Consider the following 18,454-nt stretch of genomic DNA (forward strand, 5'->3'; position numbering starts at 1 on the left):
ACGAAAGTACAAAAAATCACAAAAATCCCTACGAATGGAACAAAGAATGTCACCGCGGATTCATGTTTGAGGAGCCCGGAAATCGCATGTGTGCAGGAGCATCACTAGAGAAGTACTTGTCAAAACTTCCAGCAAATCCGTCTGTCTTTTATCTTCACCTTAACAAAGGAGAACAAAACACGTTTAATTATCGCGGTGTATGGTATAGGCTAGAGCCAATGGGAGTGAATTACCTAGCAACAATATTGCCTAGAATATGCAGAAAGGCGGGCACCACACAAATATACACCAAACATTACATCCGCATCATCATTGGGAACTGTCGTTAGAAATCAAAAGCGCTGGTTGACGGAGGAATACTCCACAGCATCGCCAAACCAAAAAATAAGATCAGATGAAAGCAAACCCCCTTCCTGCACTCCAATTCCCCCTTCTGCAACAACTGACAGTCACTTTAAGAACTGTACAGTTAACGGCAACATTCAAATTAATGTCTATGAACACAAATAAAGAAAAATCTTACCCGAGTAAGATCATAGGAACTATTTTCTGTTGTGGAAGGTTACCCTTCAAATTTCTTAATAAATCTACCTATTTCTCTTGTATTTATTTATATTTACTTTAGTAAATCCATTTTATAACCCCAACCCTAACTCTTGTTCCTTAATGCTTTAATAACATCTGGGGATATTCCAGATGAACACAGTGAAACAAAATGAACTAGTTCTCAGGGATTAAACATTTGAGGCTGTGGCATTTGGATGGTATGAAAAGGAGAGAATGGGTGGGTCACAAGTTAGAGGAATAAAAGGGCTTACTGTCATGCTATAGGACCATGACTTGGGCCTAATTACAAAGGAATAGGTTCCTTAGGTCAGGATCTTCACCTTCTGGAGAGGCTTGTGGATGCCCTATGTTAATCCTGTCACTCACTGTTCCTGTCTCAGTGTATCTAGTATACTAAAGTCTGCTCACAACAGTTTTTTGCCACCACTGACTGTGTAGCACCATTGTGAAGCACTTCAATAGCTTGACAACTTCTGTTTAGTGACTTATTTTTGTGGCGTGGCCTAACTGCATCTAATTGAACAGGTTGTCTCATTGGATATAGTGCAAATCAATCTGACAATAGGTGTATTGTTTACACAACAGTGTCTCTTCATTCACTAGTTCAAGACTATAATAGATGAGACAAGACTATAATAGATGAGACAAGACTATGCTTTCCAAAATCCCAATACAGTATTGTGTTGACAATATACATTCAAATAAATAAATAAATACATACATATACACTGTACATAAATAGCAAACATAATTTTGTGAATACATATATCAGATATTTACATGGTATTTCTGCTTTCATTAATTTTAAATACCAATTTTATACTCCTTGCAGTACAAGTATTCGCATTGTATGAACTTCAACTAGCCATAGGGGTTACACAGGTTTTGAATATAAACAAGATGCTATTTTATATTCGGAGAATCAGATTGAACATCTAGAAAAATTATAATGCCTGTCAACAAGGCCCTTTAGTTCTTGTAAACACCTGCCACTGAGAGCGAGAGAGAGAGAGACGCCACTAAGGAGTCACCTGGCCCCTCTAGTTTTGAAGGTCAAGGAGAGGCTCATGCATATTCATGGGACTCGTCCGGGATCGATTGGTTTTAATTGTTTTTCCTGGGTCCTGGAAGGAAGTGCCAGGGGCTATTGATCTGCTGGAGATGAGGCCACTTACACATCAGGCTGAGAGGCCGTCGCTCGACACTCTGCAGACAGGGGGAATGTGACAAGACAAGGTGCCGACACCAAACACAACATCAGTGTCAATCAGGGTCTCGCTGCTCGCATGCCAGGCCTGCTTACACACTGCAGTGCGGGACAGGGGCCCAGGCTGCTGTCTCACGTTCATTGCAAGGTGGCATGATTGCTTAATGCACAATCCCTACACCTCAAGGGGCCTGGGTTCAAATCGGCTTTCAAGTTTGGTGGTCTCAGCTTAGCCATCAGTAAATCGTAGGTTTTTTGTGCTTTTAAGCATTTTTTTTTTAATCAATATTTGCCATCATATACTACATTTTTCAGGAGAGCAAAAGCTTAAAAGAGAAGCCAGATCAGCTTTTTTTCTTGTTTCCTGTATGATGACTGAGTCCAGCTTGAATTTCAGAGCCCTCCAACCCTCTCCACAGTTGAGACTGGCAACTACCAAACTGTGCAGTGTTTTTGTGATGCAGACATATGATTCAAACCCAGGTCAAAACCTAGTAAATGAGTCAACTTCATCACCAAGACCTTTACATTTGAACTTCCAGTCCTGGGTACTAAATTCCTCCTGCAGTGGATTGACAGTCTAGTCTTTTATTTCTGGAGCTTGAATCACAAGTGAAATTAGTATGATAGTCTAAACCTAGCCTTTAGTAAGCAATGGTCCACATCACAAAACCACTCTGCAATTTAGCTTGATTGATTGTTATTTTAAGAAGGTTCCAGGGCTAAATGGCAAAGTCATGTCAGGATTATTGGCTGAGGTTTGTTGTGGACTACACCATACTTGTCCCTCAACTTGAACGAGCAGTAAAATTGAGTTCAAATAAATAAAATAAAATAAAAACAACAACAAAACCAGGCATTTCCGCAACCATATCACAATACAAAAACCCACATTCTTGTCTCGACAGCGACAGTCCACACAAACTGCAAGTAGTTGAGGAGTTTTAGTTTTTCTTTATTTCCTCTCTCTGGCTCTTTTCTCTTTCCCTGCCTTCTTTGCTAAAAAAGGGATAATCAGCGTTTACTCAAGCACAGCAAAAAAACATTTAAGTGAAGTGGGGAAGGGAGATTGCAGGAACTACTGAAGAATAACACCGAGCTGCTTTTGCTGTCAAATCACACAAGATTTTCGGTAATAGATTCTCCTCCAGACACTCAATTCGATTCAAAGGAGATCCTCCTTTATCCCAGTGCATCAAATATTTAAACACTCGTATTAGGCGCGGTGTCATCTCCTCGCCAGGAACTTACAGTGCCAATCTCTTCTGGATTTTTTTTTCTGTTCTCTCTTCCATCCCTGTTGTAATATCCACAATGTTATCTCTAGAAACCTCCATATACCCTCTTATCATTTTATTTTCAATACTTAAAACGGTATTAGTTTTTTTTCTATTCCTTTATTTCAGTCATTCTTGCTTTCTTTTTGTCGCTCGTCAGGGTTTTCAATTTTAAGAGGCAAGGCTTAGAGATTGCGCAGAGAAGGAATAGGGAGAACCAAGAAAGAAAGACGAAAAAAAGGCACAGCAACAGCAGCGCAGTGTTTGACTGATGCCTTTCAACTGAGGCAGTCTAGCTTGTCAAATCACAGGCTGCAAAATGAATTGGCATATCTATTCAGCCTGCTGTGAGATGTCATTCAATACAGTTTCATATTCCTAGGTAAGGTGCGATAAAGCAACTGCCCAGCAGACACCGGTGTGTAGCTTCTCCTGGTAATATTCTCCCTTTCCCCCAGCACGGATCCTGACATGGAGAATGTTCCAGGCTGAGGAGCCTGGGTAGTCTCCCAACTAGGACAGGAGGGGGTAGGAGCAAATTAGGATGAATTGTGGGGCTCATGAAAGGTGCAGGGCTGGTAGCAGTAGAGCCTAAACTATTCTGTTTCAAGTGATATCCCAGTTTGCACAGCCCGTCCTGGAGACCATCCTTTTTGGGCGACAGGAAGCAGTTTAGTTTCCATGCCTATACAATCCTAGGCCTCTTTTGAGCTAAACTGGAGGATGGTGCTAGATGGATACAAAATGGCATACATCCTTGCACTGGTTTATAATAATTTTTTTACTATCCCAGTTTCACATGTTCTTATCTTCCAAACAATATGGTAATGTTAACTACCTTCATGGCCAGTTTAATGTCTTGTTGGCATGTACATTGAAATGGCTGTACAACCGGTTTCAACCTGGAAGAAGAAATGATGATGCAGCTGACCCCAGAAACTACAAGCGATAAATACACAATTGCCATGATGTATGCTCTTTCAAACCATAGAATGTGAGATCTACATAGCAAAAGGCAATAACAAGATAATATGTATTAAAATATATCATTTAATTTGAAGGCTTTAATACTTTAATTTTACTATACTATAATAATATATACAATGCACACCTTTTAAAATCTTTTTAGTGCAAGAGGGCACTTTACACCTGCAGAGAACATAGCAACCGATCATATAAAGTTTCAAAATGGATATGTGACGTTGTATTAAGAAATCACTGAAGGGTGGGAGAGATAGCTCGAGCCCTCCTGCAGACTGTGTTAGTTCATAATTGGCAATGATCATGGGTCATCCTATGGCACCCCAGAACAAACCTCCAGTTTGTTATATAAAATGTCAAGATTACTGCTGGAAGTAGCATGACAAGCTGCGTTTCAACTCTGACCTGCAGGGACAGTCCGTTCTGGTTTTTAAATTCATAAATAGAGTGCCAAGTTTTGCTTTTGCGAGAACCACAGTGAAAGTTGATGGTTCACACCTACTTTGAAAGCTTCTGCCCTTTACAAGTGTGTTGTGACCGTGTTCTCTGTCCTAACAACTCAATCCACAATGACAAGTTTTCAACTGTTTTCTACCCATTTATCAGTCCTCTTCTCACAATTCTTTCCTCTCTCCATCAAATTTCCACTTTTACACTCTCTTCTTATCTTCTCTCCCATTTCTTAATAGTTTTTAAACCCTTATACCTTATACCTATACCTGCGGCCGTTAATATGCTCGAGTGCATGCAATGCAATAAGTGCAGTTGTTGTTTGAATAGAAAGTTACACACAGAACTGCATTATGGAGCAAAGCACAAAGTGAAGGACTTATGAATAGGAAGTTTTTTTTAACAGTTCATTGGATAGACTGTTACTTGTATCTGTTAGTTTCAGTATCACAGAATGCATCTAGTCTGCTGTACAACCTTCACTTCTCAAAATACAATTTCTAGCAGTTATTCAGCTACAGAACAACAAATGAAACTCGTCAGTTTCAACACAGTACTTTTTTTTTTTTTTTTTTTGAAATTCAGGGTCTCTGCAAACCTGTGGATCAAGCTACATCATGTAAGTACGATACAGGGTGTCCCACTTGAAAGCAACCCGTAAGTATTTCAGTTAGATGTTGGCATTCAGTCCATGTCCACGTTGGGAGCGACATTTCTGTATTTGTAATAACGAGGATTCTTGTACATGCCTGTGCTGCTCCATCATGTGATTATTGATTTATTATTTATTTGTACGTTGTAATACTTACTGGGCTACCTTCAGTGGGACACCCTGTATTACCAATGCTGTTACAACGTGGATAGCTACCGACTTTTATTTTTATTTAAATTAAATATTTAAAAATGTATATATATATATATATATATATATATATATATATATATATATATATATATATATTTAAACAGCAATGAAAAACAGTTTATGAGAAATTGATTTTTCAAAACAATTGAACAGCAAATGTTGGAGTTATTTTGTATAATTCTGTGTAAATAAATACAAAACCATAAAGCGGGGCCAACATTATGAATCCAGAAATAAGAAAAAATATTTTTTATGATTAGCTGTTAACAATAATAATAATAATAATAATAATAATAATAATAATAATAATAATAATATCAGTAATAAAACAAATTTGAATGAGATTGATGCAGTAATTTTATCAATTATATGTGATTAAAACCAAGATTAACAGATAAAAATGTTTAATCTCAATATTGCCTAAGTAACGTCCTTTCTCTTGCATTCACCATTTTTACACCTTCCATCAAACCATATATGCTCCCTTTTTCTATACCTTTCTCTCATACGCTACATTCTAATCCTCTCACTTCCCTATCTCTCAGTTCAAATTCAGAAGAACTTTGCTGACATGCTAAGATATTAGTACATCAAATACAGAAAACTAATTTTGAATGAGGCGGCAGAACAGCAAGATATGTTGAATCTATTTCTGACTTTTTTTCGCCAAAATGACAGCGTGATATTCCAGATCACCTTTCAGTGAGGAACTGCTATGGTTTCTTGCCTCCTCCCTCCCAACTCTCTCTAACCCCCTTCTCACCCAGTTGTTCTCCCTCACACCCTTACTTGTTCTGTCTTTCCCTTTTCCTCTCTCTTCTCTCTCATCTCCCCTCTGCCCCATTAGTCTAGTGACCAGCGCGCTGTGACAGTCTCCAGTAATGGTGTTCCCATGTGAATCGAGGAGCTTTTCCATTAGCACGTCTAATATTCTGACACCTAACACAGCCCGCTATTACATTCATACACTGATCACCGGCTGGAAATTACATCGCTGGGTGGCAGAATGGAAGAAACTGCAGCAGCATAATCAGAGTGTGCCATGCACTGTCAGTCCTGTCACAAATACATACCAAAGCTGGCGTGCACAGGGGGCTTAGCGTCTGAGTGTGTCACTTGCTTTGCCTACAGTATGTGTGTGTGTGTGTGTCCCTATGCTAGTGTTGTCATGTAGGTATGGCCTTTTCCAATGCTTAGATCCTCCAAGACCTCACTCGAATAGGATTAGAAAGATTAGAATAGGACAAAAATACCTGTTTTTCCAATTATTGTCTGTTTAGGTTTAGTTTTTGTAAGAATGTGATTATATAGATAGCAGAAACTGTGTTGCTTCTTTTCTCTGAAATCGGAGTTCATGATTCCAAAATCTCATTGTACTGTACATGAACAAAACATACTGAAATTGTATGAAATAAGAATACATTTACTTTATTACTATTACAAATTATAAAGTATTGCCTGGAAATCAACTTAGCCTACTCATAGCTTCAAGCACTCAACCAAGTTTGGACACTTCTACTAATGTAGTTTTGTGTTCAGGGGGTATTCTTATTTGCCTGGGAGTCAATAGCATCACAAACCAGGGAAATAACATGTTTCATAAATAGTGCTGTATTATTTTTCAGTGGATATATCCTGAATTATCTCTGGTTAAATTGTAGAAATCATTTTTGAGGGTGACACAGATCTCCCAGACTTTTTCAAGCACTTAAAATTGAATTAATTAGAAACAAGGGCTAGAAATGCAGGAGTTTGTCCCTCTTTCTCCTTTTCTCCCCCCTCCCTCTCTCCGAGGCACAAAGAGCTGAGGGGGCGGCTGCTGTTGCTCTCAGTTGTTCAGGATATTGGCAGCCAGCACGATTCTTTGTGTTCCCTGCAATTTCCTCTGCCGCTGATTATTTTTAGCCCCTCGCTCCCCCCCTAGAGGGAGCTCTGATTGAATGAAACACAACTCTGCGCTCCAATAAGTGTATTTCAATTACAATCTGTCATCGGATAATAATATAATGATCTATCGTGTGATATTAAATCTATGCTAATCATATTGCATTATTATTATTATTTTCTGTTTTGGAACAGGGAGCGGGGGATTTTTGGCTTCAAATCTTGTGTTAAAGTAAGATTGTTATTGCTACAAGAAAGTGCAGGTAATTAAGATCCACTGGTAAACAACAAGTACCCCGTTCGCCTGAATGTTAGTAAATATGCATGAGAAAAATACTCTTTATTATGACAAACTGTTAACGTATATGCTGCATGGATATGGGTGCCATGTTTTAATTTGTTAATACCCTCAGATCCCATGAGCGTTTTTTATTAGCTAATGTTAGTTTAATTTAAATAACAATCTTTTTAGACCAATAATCTAGAGCACTTGGTTAGGGTTAGGGTTAACAAGACTTTGAAAAGAAGCAATGTGTGTCCATATGACTTTGTTAGCCAGCAACAGAGAGTTTGACTCTGTTAAAAATCTCTCTCAACAGACATATATGTATATGTATATCCAGCAGTGGATTTTACTCTTTACTCTTTCTAACATCATAATATAGTCTATGTTTTGAGTAGGTTTGCAAGTTGTACAGGATAGGACATGAAGCTCTTAAGCAATACACTTGACACATGAAAAGCCTGGAAAAAAAAAAAAAACACAAAGATTCTGATGCGCAAAAAAATGTAATTTGAAAACATCCCTGATTCCTGAAAACACCTTCTCGGCTGGGTGCTGAATCCTAGAGTGTGTCAAACTGGTTCTCTGTGCTTCAGAGATCCTGGCTAGTCAAACTCACGCTGTTCCCTGTCTTAGTCCACAGTGACACTGTATACTCGGAGCTCTTCTTCCAAAAGCTGACACTTGTTTTAATAGGTTGGCTTGGTTTCTATTAGGTTGTTCGCGCTAAAATTAATGTGTTATCTAGCAGCTTCTAAACTGGCATATTTTAACGCAGTGATGTAAAAACCCATTCTGGTTTGTGTTCCAAAGTGTAAAATTGTATTTGTTCAATACGTTGAAGCCTGTGGCTAAATCTATGGGGCTATGGACTTAACACTTTAATGCCCCAACCATTTTCCAACCATGCTAAGAAAAGAACCAAGCAACAGCAATATGATTAATCTGTAAAGCCTCCTGCCTCAGACAGCTGACATCACATACAGTCATTTAGTATCAGGAAAGAGATTCCGGATACAGGTGAACAAACTGGAGAATTCTCGGTTGAACATTGTTGGTTCGGATTGCAGTCTTCAGTATGACATTCTACATTTTCCTAGCAGTAATGACAAAAACGAAGAGTTACTATGAAGGAAAGCAAAGAAAGACAAGATATAGAAAATGAAAAATGAGGAATGACAGAAAAACAGGAAGAAATAGAAAGAGGAAAGCAGAGACGAGGTAAAGAAAGGAAAGACAATGAGAGAAATAATAGAATCAGTAAAAGAACAATGAAAGTGAAAAAGGAAGAATAAACAAATAAAAGAGAGAAGGTGAGATGAGAGCACAACACGTTCAGAGAGAAAGAGGGACGCAAAAAATGAGAGGACAACAGAAAAGAAGAAAGAGGAGAAAGTGAAAGCAAGACAGAAAGAAATACAATTGTGACGAAGCTGCTGAGAGCTACAAAGATATAAAAGAATGAGTCAGAATGAAATAGAGTATTATGAAGAGAGACAGACAGATAGATAGATAGATATACTTTATAAGAAAGGACTCAGAAAAGCAATGAAAGTAAAAAACAAACCCTTTAAAAGTGAATTTGAGAGAGAGAGAAAGAGAGAGAGAGAGAGAGAATGTTTGTGTGTCTCTCTCCGCTGTCCCTTTGGCTCTGTGACTGGGCCGCGCAGGGTGAGGGGTTCTGAAAGCGGTGGCGGGTAGGGGAGTGAACGCCCCAGCAGCCTGCCAGCCAGCGCCAGTCACTTCGCCCTGCTCCCCATTCATCAAAGAGGCACAGGCCACTGGCCAAGCGAGGACTCCTATCATTACACCTCTCACAATGCGATCCATACCACTAACCCTGCCTTCATTCGCCAGGATTAATAATATCTCTTTCAACCTTCACACTGTGATAAATAGGCAAGGGGAGAACAAAAGGAGAGCGAGAGAGAGAGAGAAAGAGAGAGAGTGGGGAAAGTGAGAGTTATAAAGAGACTTGAGTGAGGAACTTCAGGAAGAGGAAGCTAGGCCTTCCTGGTGTCGCAGACTACAGTACAAGAGATTAATGTACTGTACAACAATTTCTCTGTTTCTTTTCCTTTTGTTTTGTCTTTTTTGCCAAATCTTCTGGGGGTAAAAAATGAAGTTACATATTCAGAATCTTAATAGCATCTTGATTAAGTTTCACGGTTTTGAAGGTTCACAAAATGCTTTTTTAACACAAGCTTGTTATATTTCTAAACAGAGGGAGCCCTTTTTTCCCCCGCTGTTGTTACGGTTTTGTAATTATGTAAATGTTATGTGCTACACTTAACAGTTAAATAAAACTACATCTTCTGTAATTTGATCACGATGCTTTGTATTTGAGTTTAGCGGTTCAGTAGGATTAAACTAAACCAACACGCTTTCAAGGAGGATTTACTATCTTGTTCTATCGGTCTAATAACATTTCACAAGGTAAAAAAAAACGAAGAAGCAATTATGAAAATGAAACACACATGAAAAAAAAAAATTAGTAAAAACTGCATTAATTCCACCAGAACAACAGTAAACAAGACAAAAGGCAAGGGCTCGGGTTATATAATGTTTGTGTATTTCACACATGGTTCACAGCCTGCTGCTAAGATTCAAAAGATGCTTATCTTGCAATGAGGGACCACGAAGAATAGGACAAGACAAAAAAAAAAAAAAGTGAAAGAAAAGGAAAGGGCTAAACTGAGAACCAAAGGACATCAGTAACTAATGAAAGTTTGTTAAAGAACATCGCTTGGCACCTTTGGCCCTCCGTGCTCTCAATTCCCTCCTTCCCCCTTTTATTCCGGCTTGATTTAAGAGTTCTTCTCTCAGCTCTGACAGTAAGGTATTTCTATCCCACAGATTATAACTCACTCGCTGTGATTATTCAACTCCAAAGCCCTGGCCCCAACTGCTTTTAGCCCAAACATAATATCCTTCATGCATACATTATCCATCTTCCTTATTATGTGGAATCATTTCGGAATTAAATTTCAGCCCTCTAATATTGGCTCAGAGAGCCGCCTGCTTTATAGGGTAGTCAAAGGTTAAAATACCAATCAAAATAACCCTGGCGATGCAGCGAGACATTTTAATATTCAGAAAGCTGGTAATTGTAAAAGGACGTTTTCTTTTTCTCTGATTACCCCAAAGGCAACACATGTTAACACGACAGGGGAAGAAAGGAGTGAGCAGTAAGGTTCAGATGTTAGGGACAGTACCGTGTGGGGGTAGAGGTGGTAGGGGGGGGGACAGACATTTCAAAGGGGGACAGTCAGAGAGGGATTTCAACTAAATAGTGCCCCTCCCCATGAAAAATAATAGAACACATGTATGTGGTCGGTTATCAGCTGCTTTAAGGGCTGTATTCGCACAACTATGTTCACCTCAGCCATAGAATACTGTCATATGCATTCCAGTCGAATCAAACATTTTTATAAGACAAAAAAAATAACAAAGAATAACAAAGTGTATGTGTTAGACATACACTTTTTTACCTGCATGGTAATACATTCTTATTACCATGCAGGTAAACTGTGAAACTGATGGAACAAAACGGCAAAAAAGATTAGAAAATTGAGACACATTCAAACAAACTATGTAGACACAATGTGACTGCGAATGAAGTGAACGGTAATCACATGGTTTAGGTAGTGTGGCTAGGGTAATAGAAAGCTTGTCTACTGTTTATTTAATTACAGCTTTAGCTAATTAATGTATATTCTGGTGAGATGACTTACATGCTTTTATAACCACGAAGATAAATGCAGTTTGACAAACTGTTACTAAATACAGAAAGTATCAAGGAATTTAGGAATCGGTTTAGACAACAGTTTCAACAAGAAGTCTTTATCAATGTCACTATATGTTATAAATAAATACACACGGTATTGTGAGGGCATGTAAATTATCAAATGAATATTAAAAAATATATATCTTACGGATCACTGGGGGAAATTAAATGCCTTAAATCTTTAATTAACAATAAAACAAAAAAACACCTGAAGATCTCTGTCTAACAGGAAAAGCTCTCAATTAAGACAATTGCACTCACTTTTAAGGTTGGAATAGAGGGATTCACTGTAATAATAATAATAATAATAATAATAATAATAATAATAATAATAATAATAATAATAATTTGTCTAAAAGATAACCTGTGTGTCCAAAATGAACAATTTCAAGGGCACATGCTGAAGGTATCTGAAGGGACCTTTTTGTTGTTGCTACAGTGTAGGATGTCAGATAAGTACATATGAAATGTTTAAGTGATAGGAGACAGTCAGAAAGTATAGAAAATAAACAGAGAACTTTTAACATAAAACACCTGGGGACATCCTGTGCTAGTTGTGATGTAAGTGATCTGGATGATTTTAAATTGCTACACTCTGTTCTGTATCCTCTCAGTGCTGTATTTCGCTGTGGAGGTGCTGTATGTGGACAGTAGTTTGCTTGTTAAGTGGATTGTCTGCTGTCGAGGTGTGGATCAGCACAGTGTTAACAGATCAATGCTACAGGAATAAATTGGCTTACCGTCCAGGTGAGAAGTAAACTGGCTTAAAGTTTCAAAAGCTTCAAGGGACTTACTGCCCCTGTCTGACAGAGAATTGTGTTCCCTTAAACACTTTCTGCTGAGCCTTCAAGACTCAGCACAAGGTGCAGGGCTTTTAGTGACCCCACGGCTTTTTTTTTTTCTCTCAACCTGCCGTCTTCATAATGATATTACCATATACCCATACCGGTACTTTACATTTTATGCTGCCAATGATTGCCACACATTGATCGCTACCCCGATGTCACCTGCTGGACACTTAGATGTGTAATGTATCAGAATTTTACATAGTAAATGAGCCCATGTTGAAAATATTAGCACTGTGTATCCAATAAAAAATGTTATGAGTAAAACAAAACCACCACAAAAGTCTGCCTCCTTTTCAAATTTCGAGGTAAACGTTTCTCCTAAAGTCTTAATCAGTGACTTGAACTATAACATGCTTCCTTATATGATAGAGGCGTTCGTCTAGTCCACTTGATTGGTTTCTTATTTTTACATCAGTATTTATGATCAAGTGTTTATTGTGATGAACGTGTATATTCTAGGGTTTTTAAAAAATAATAGATCGATTAATCTAGTCTACCTGAGGCATCAAAAAATGGTGAAAAAAAAAAGAAATCAAACAATGGCAGAGGGTACTTTAAAGATCTTGGCTAACCTCCAATTACATGTAAGCAAATATTTTCAAACTGTAAAATGACATGCAAATAAATATATGTATGTTAAACATTAGCTGGCATTATGAAACATATGCAGTAAATAGCATTATGGTAATAGTTTGTATTACTTGGAATTGTCTTTCAATACAATTTCATATCACTAGCAAACAGGTGTGTGTAATTTATTGTAGAAAATGTCACAATTAAAACCCTAGTATATTTATCTTTAAATTTGAGCGTTTGTTTTGTTTTTATATAAAGTCTGTGCTAAAAAGGTAAACTCAATATTTAGTGATAATTCTGTGAGATGCTTCATCACACATTTATGAACTAGTACTGTGTAGTGAAAGAATACCCAATTGTTCGTATAGCGAGGCAGGATGGGTGTGATATACACACAAGTACAAATCTGCAAAGTTTGTCTTTGACTTCTATCAAGAAAATAAATCTATCACAGAGTACATTTTCCTGCTGAGACACCATCATCACTGGACACACCAGACCCTATTTGAAAAGTGGGCTGACCCCCTTTGTGTCTCTGACTCAGCAGAGTGATAAACTGTACAGTGACCTTATCTGTGTCTGCCTTGTGATCCTGCATTGGCCCCAAATGACCTTAGAAACCCAACAGCAGCCTTCTCTCTCATGTACAGCTCACTTTCAAGGCTCTTTCTTTCTAGATAAGGAAGTGACATTTGTTCCATTGGTTAAGTTAGTGTATGCTATCTACCAGCGACACAAAGGGAAGATCCTTACAAAAAAGAAAATAGATGGAAGATTTGCAACAGGCTTGAATAGGAGGGGGGGGGGAGAGAGACAGAAAATAATAACTCATTTCAATGCAAATAGGATCGGGCTCTTATAGCATCTCAAAAACAGCGATTCTCCTTTTTGTTGCTGCTAACAAAAGTACCTTTTTGAGATTAATCCACTGCTTGAAGTAATCAGGAGCCTGCAGTCCTAAATGCTGGCATTGTCCTGGCAGCCTAAGAGGAGAGAAATAAAGCAGGTTGATTCTATTAGCACCACTCCTGACAATACAAAACCCTCTGTTTTATTAAAGCTGCTTTCAGAGTGAGCGGTGACTGCTAGGACGATGCAGTGAAAAGATTAGGGCCTTCCACTCAATTCAACACCAGCATACCACCTCAATCGACCCCAGCAACAACCACAGTGTTTCCTTTAACACCTTCAAGATTTCCAGGTCTCTTTCCCTACCCTTCATAAGCTTCGTAAATTATGTCTTCTTGTCTTGGCAGAGTCACTTGCCAGTATGAGAGCGCTTTTGGAGACCCTAATACTTGTGAACTAGCACGGAGTACAGAGGCTTGCTCTACTGTGCGTACCTTCAGAAACGTTTAAAAACCTATTTGTAATGAAAAACTTAGCAAGACAAACATGTTCAATAGCATTCTTCCCAGCAAAATCTCTGTCCAATCGCCCATTAACTAAGGGGGTCATAGGGGGACTTTCTGAAATTTGTGCACTTTTTGCAGTCATTCATCAAATTTCAAGCCATTTAAAGAAAAGATTTATCATCATTTATCAGTATTACAGAAGCAGGTAAACGAAACAGAATTTGAAAGAAAGAAAAAAAAAATCCAATAATGTCAAAAACAGTGTACGTCATTCTACTTTGACAACCACTACTGCAGCAACCTGAAAACAACACCTGCTTGTACAACCCCAGAACTAAACAAACAAATCCATGTGAACTATAAATACAATAATAACCAGTGAATTTATAACCTATCAAAGAGACTGGACTGACGCAGTGTTATAACAAGTTACTAACTCCCGTCTGTGCAGCTAAATAAGTGCATCAGCAGCGAACAGTTAGAAATATCAGCAGTGTGTGTGCGTGTGTGTGCGTGTGTGTGTGTGTGTGTGTGTGTGTGTGTGCTAGCTGGAAATACGCAGCGTGTCAGTCAGTGCTGGGCTAATGAGACACAACAAGCACTCACACACGGAACACCACCATCTCAGAGGTTGAAATCTACCTCAAACACACCTGAGCCTGCTGACACAGCACCACTGTACCCTCAAGCACTGAAACTGGTCTGAATCATTTTGCCTGGATTTTACCTCAGGCTGCTTTAACCTCAAACCACGATACATTAAACAGAAGAAATATCCAATTTCTATGAAAATATTTAATTTATTGAAATACTTCAACAAGACTCAAAGATGCAGTATAAAAGCATAGCTTGAAATATGACTGAGACACAGCTGTCTAGTCACTTAGTGTACTGTAACAGCCATTTTGAACACGGGACCTCTTGATTACCTGTCCAAAGTTCACGATTCAATGTATCGTGATACTACATTAAACTTAATGCATTGTGAAACAACATGAAAGATACTGTGCAGTCCAGCCAGAGGCTCCGGAACAACGAATGTGAGTTACAGTGTTACTGGTAGAAGTGCATGTTTACAATGTCTCATTAAAAGTTCTCTATTATCTGTAATTATGTTGTGAATAAATCCGTTTGTCAGGACAGCCATTTGTATTGTATTGTAATATGTATTGTATGAAGACCTGTGTATTGTTAGAAGTACTGTATCATTGCATACGTATACTGTATATATATTATTATTTGTTTATTTAGCAGACGCCTTTATCCAAGGCGACTTACAGAGACTCAGGTGTATGAACTATGCATCAGCTGCTGAGTCACTTACAATTACGTCTCACCCGAAAGACGGAGCACAAGGAGGTTAAGTGACTTGCTCAGGGTCACACAATGAGTCAGTGGCTGAGGTGGGATTTGAACCGGGGACCTCCTGGTTACAAGCCCTTTTCTTTAACCACTGGACCACACAGCCTCTTAATATATATATGTGTGTGTGTATGTATATATATATATATATATATATATATATATATATATATATATATATATATATATATGGGCTTGGCTGTTGCAGTATATACATACTGTAACAGCCAAGCCCTTTTCCCCCACATATTTGCGTGGGAAAACTACACATTTAAAAGAAACAGAAAAAGAAAAGAAAGCCATTCATGCCGACAGTAAAGACGCAGCTTCCCTCTGCAGTCAAAGCTCTCCAGAGCCCTGGCCAATTCCTGCTATGAAAATGTAAGAGTGTCCCAGTTAATTGGCTGACCCCCTGAGGTCAAGCCAGTGACTCTCCGCTCCTCCATAAATATTGTATGAGCCCATCAAAGCAGTTCTGTCACCCTGTCATCCAATCCCACCCACCAGCTACCCAGCACAGCCACACAGCACATCAGCCACTCTCCACGCAGTGTGCAGGCTACTCTGTGATGCAATCGGATGCCATCAATTTACAGCATTTTCTGTTTACCACCAACCAGAGAGCATTTCAAATTGTTATTTTTAATGTAATCACAGATATTAATAATCAGTCGTGGTAATTATTACAAACTTGTGATTTTATTATCAATATTTTATGTTATTTGAAATCGGTCGGTAACGAAAATTAAGTAAGTGAATAACTAACAAGGTTAAATTTGGCAATAAAATAAATCCATTTTGCATTTGGTAATATAACTCCGTTTCGTATCAGACATTTACCAAAGTCACTGAAAAAAAAAATTCAATCTACCAGTTTTTTTTGTTTGTTTGTTTTTTTATTATTTTTCCTAAGATTTAGAGGAAAAAGCACTGTCAGGCTATTCGGTTTTGAACAGCCAAGGGTCACTGTAAGTTTAACATCTTTCACACACTTTCTGTATAAATAAATGGCTAGAAAGTGGATTCCACTCCCATTTCCATTCCGCATCTCCAGTTCTGAGAGCCACTTGTTTCCTCAGGAACAGCGGGTTTAAGGACAGAGGGAGAGGTCCGGGGGGCCAGAGATGTCTGTTTACAGCAGCCAACAGAGCCAGGTGTCACTTTCCTGTGTTTACTTCTCCCTGTCCGGGGGGCTTGGCTGGCTCTCTCCCTCCCTCCCTCCCTCTCGTATCTCCCCCTCTCCCTCTCGCCGGGAGATGGCAGGACCCATGCTAATCACTGGTGACACATCATTGAGGAGAGCAGGCTGTTTGCAGTCAGCAGTGCGTTTTGTTAATAATTATTTTAAGAGTGTCATGTCACTGTCACCCTCTCTGCTAACAAAGAGACAGGCTGCCTGCAGGGGAGTGGAGACGCTTCCAGTGAATGCAGCTCTCTGTCTGTCACTACATCTCACTGTTAGCCACTTTGCTGCTAAAGGGGAGGACTTTTTTTTTCTTCTCTTCCATCAAAAGCCATGTCTCTTTTCTGCTGCTGCACAGTAACACTAGAATATTGCTCGTACAGCCCATTCGCTATCTCTTTAAAATCGCTTAATCACATGCACTCTTGGTTCTAAATAATAATACATTTCTAAATAATAATACATTACTTACTGATTCACCCATGTATTTGATCCTTTCTCTTTTACAACATGTCAGATGTGACCATGTGGTGGCACTAAGGCCAAGTTTAAAATTACAGCCAAACAAAAATGCAATTATAACATTTGACCACTAGTGGCTCTGTGTGTCTGGGTTATTTTTCACAATGCTACTGCCTACCTGTAGAAATACTACAGTATGTCTTGAAAAATAGAGAGACATTAGGGGACAAAACTATGTCTCTGTCTGTAATTCGCCCCATTTAAATCTGTTCTCTGTAATGTGAGGACTACTGCACAGTCGTTCACAGAAGAATGCCAGCCACAGAGGACTGAGCTGAGAGCACCTGCAGACGTTATGGATTTGTGGGAATAATTAATTAGTGCTAATCAATCCATACACAATTTTGGTGTTCTAGTTACCGGTATTCATATTTGTAGCTACAGTTTCATTTTTAAATTTCAAATGTGATTTACAGTGATAAATATATATATATTTTTTTTAAAATGAGCACGGACATATGGAATAAATAACAACAAAGAGAGAAAAAGAGTTCTGTTTTTTCTAGTTCCTTTTTTTTTCTTTTTTGGAGGATTGCGTCAGGGCCAAAGGCAGGAAGCAATCAATGATTTAAACAATAATGCTGCTTTCTGTATTCCTTGTCACACTCCCAAGCTCCCAGCTGCTTTAGGGACTGTCACACACTGTCACCGACAGACACTGCTATTCCACCTTCTAGCTGTCTCCCCGGCCTCCCTCTTACTACACTCTCCTAGTGTCTTATTACTACACTCGTACTACTCTTCTACTCTCTCTTGAAGTGTGTCTCGCTCAACTCTTTATCTCTGACTACTCTGCCTTAATTGGCCACCTCTCTGTCCCTCTTTCTACTCTCTTTCTTTCTGTTATAAATACAGTGCTTTTTTTGTATTGTTGGGAGTGGGGTTTGTAGCTGTTGACTTTGAAACAAGTATGGTTGGTTTGCTACTTTTGATTGGAATAGTATAATATTGTGTGTGATCCCTCTGGATGCTTTTCAAAGCGACATTTTTTCTCACTGGTGTCAACGTTTGACCAAATCAAACAAAGCCTAGCGCCCCAGGAGCTAGCAGCGGGGATGGGAGTATAAGAGATTTAGTGCTGAGAATGCAGGTAACACAAGTCCACACCTCTATTGAGTTTTAAATGCAAAACATATCCAGCAATTCATCTGTTGCAACGGGACAATCTTAGTACAGGAGAAAGAACCCTTACCAGTAGGAAGAATAGGATTTAAGGGGAATGGAAATATTTGAATCAGCCTGCAGTAACCTTGGGCCCCAACCAAGTATAGTGTGTTTCAAATATGAATTACGATTGTATGATGTCA

The 18,454-nt window shown here is 38.7% G+C and overlaps 1 protein-coding gene across 4 annotated transcripts in view; it reads right to left on the reverse strand.

Annotated features, from left to right (window-relative positions):
* Window positions 1–18,454, reverse strand: part of LOC117413324 (ERI1 exoribonuclease 3-like) — a 72,940-nt gene that overhangs the window by 43,143 nt on the left and 11,343 nt on the right. For 3 of the 4 annotated variants that reach the window (XM_034022354.3, XM_034022363.3, XM_059031638.1), the window contains exon 6: window positions 13,636–13,708. In XM_034022354.3, coding sequence (XP_033878245.2) covers window positions 13,636–13,708 — 73 coding nt within the window. Of the gene's footprint in view, window positions 1–6,787; window positions 8,611–13,635; window positions 13,709–18,454 lie in introns of those variants that run through there. The other variant, XM_059031637.1, reaches the window with a different exon arrangement.

The sequence above is a fragment of the Acipenser ruthenus genome, chromosome 10 (assembly GCF_902713425.1).
Source record: "Acipenser ruthenus chromosome 10, fAciRut3.2 maternal haplotype, whole genome shotgun sequence".
NCBI classification, from domain to species: domain Eukaryota; kingdom Metazoa; phylum Chordata; class Actinopteri; order Acipenseriformes; family Acipenseridae; genus Acipenser; species Acipenser ruthenus.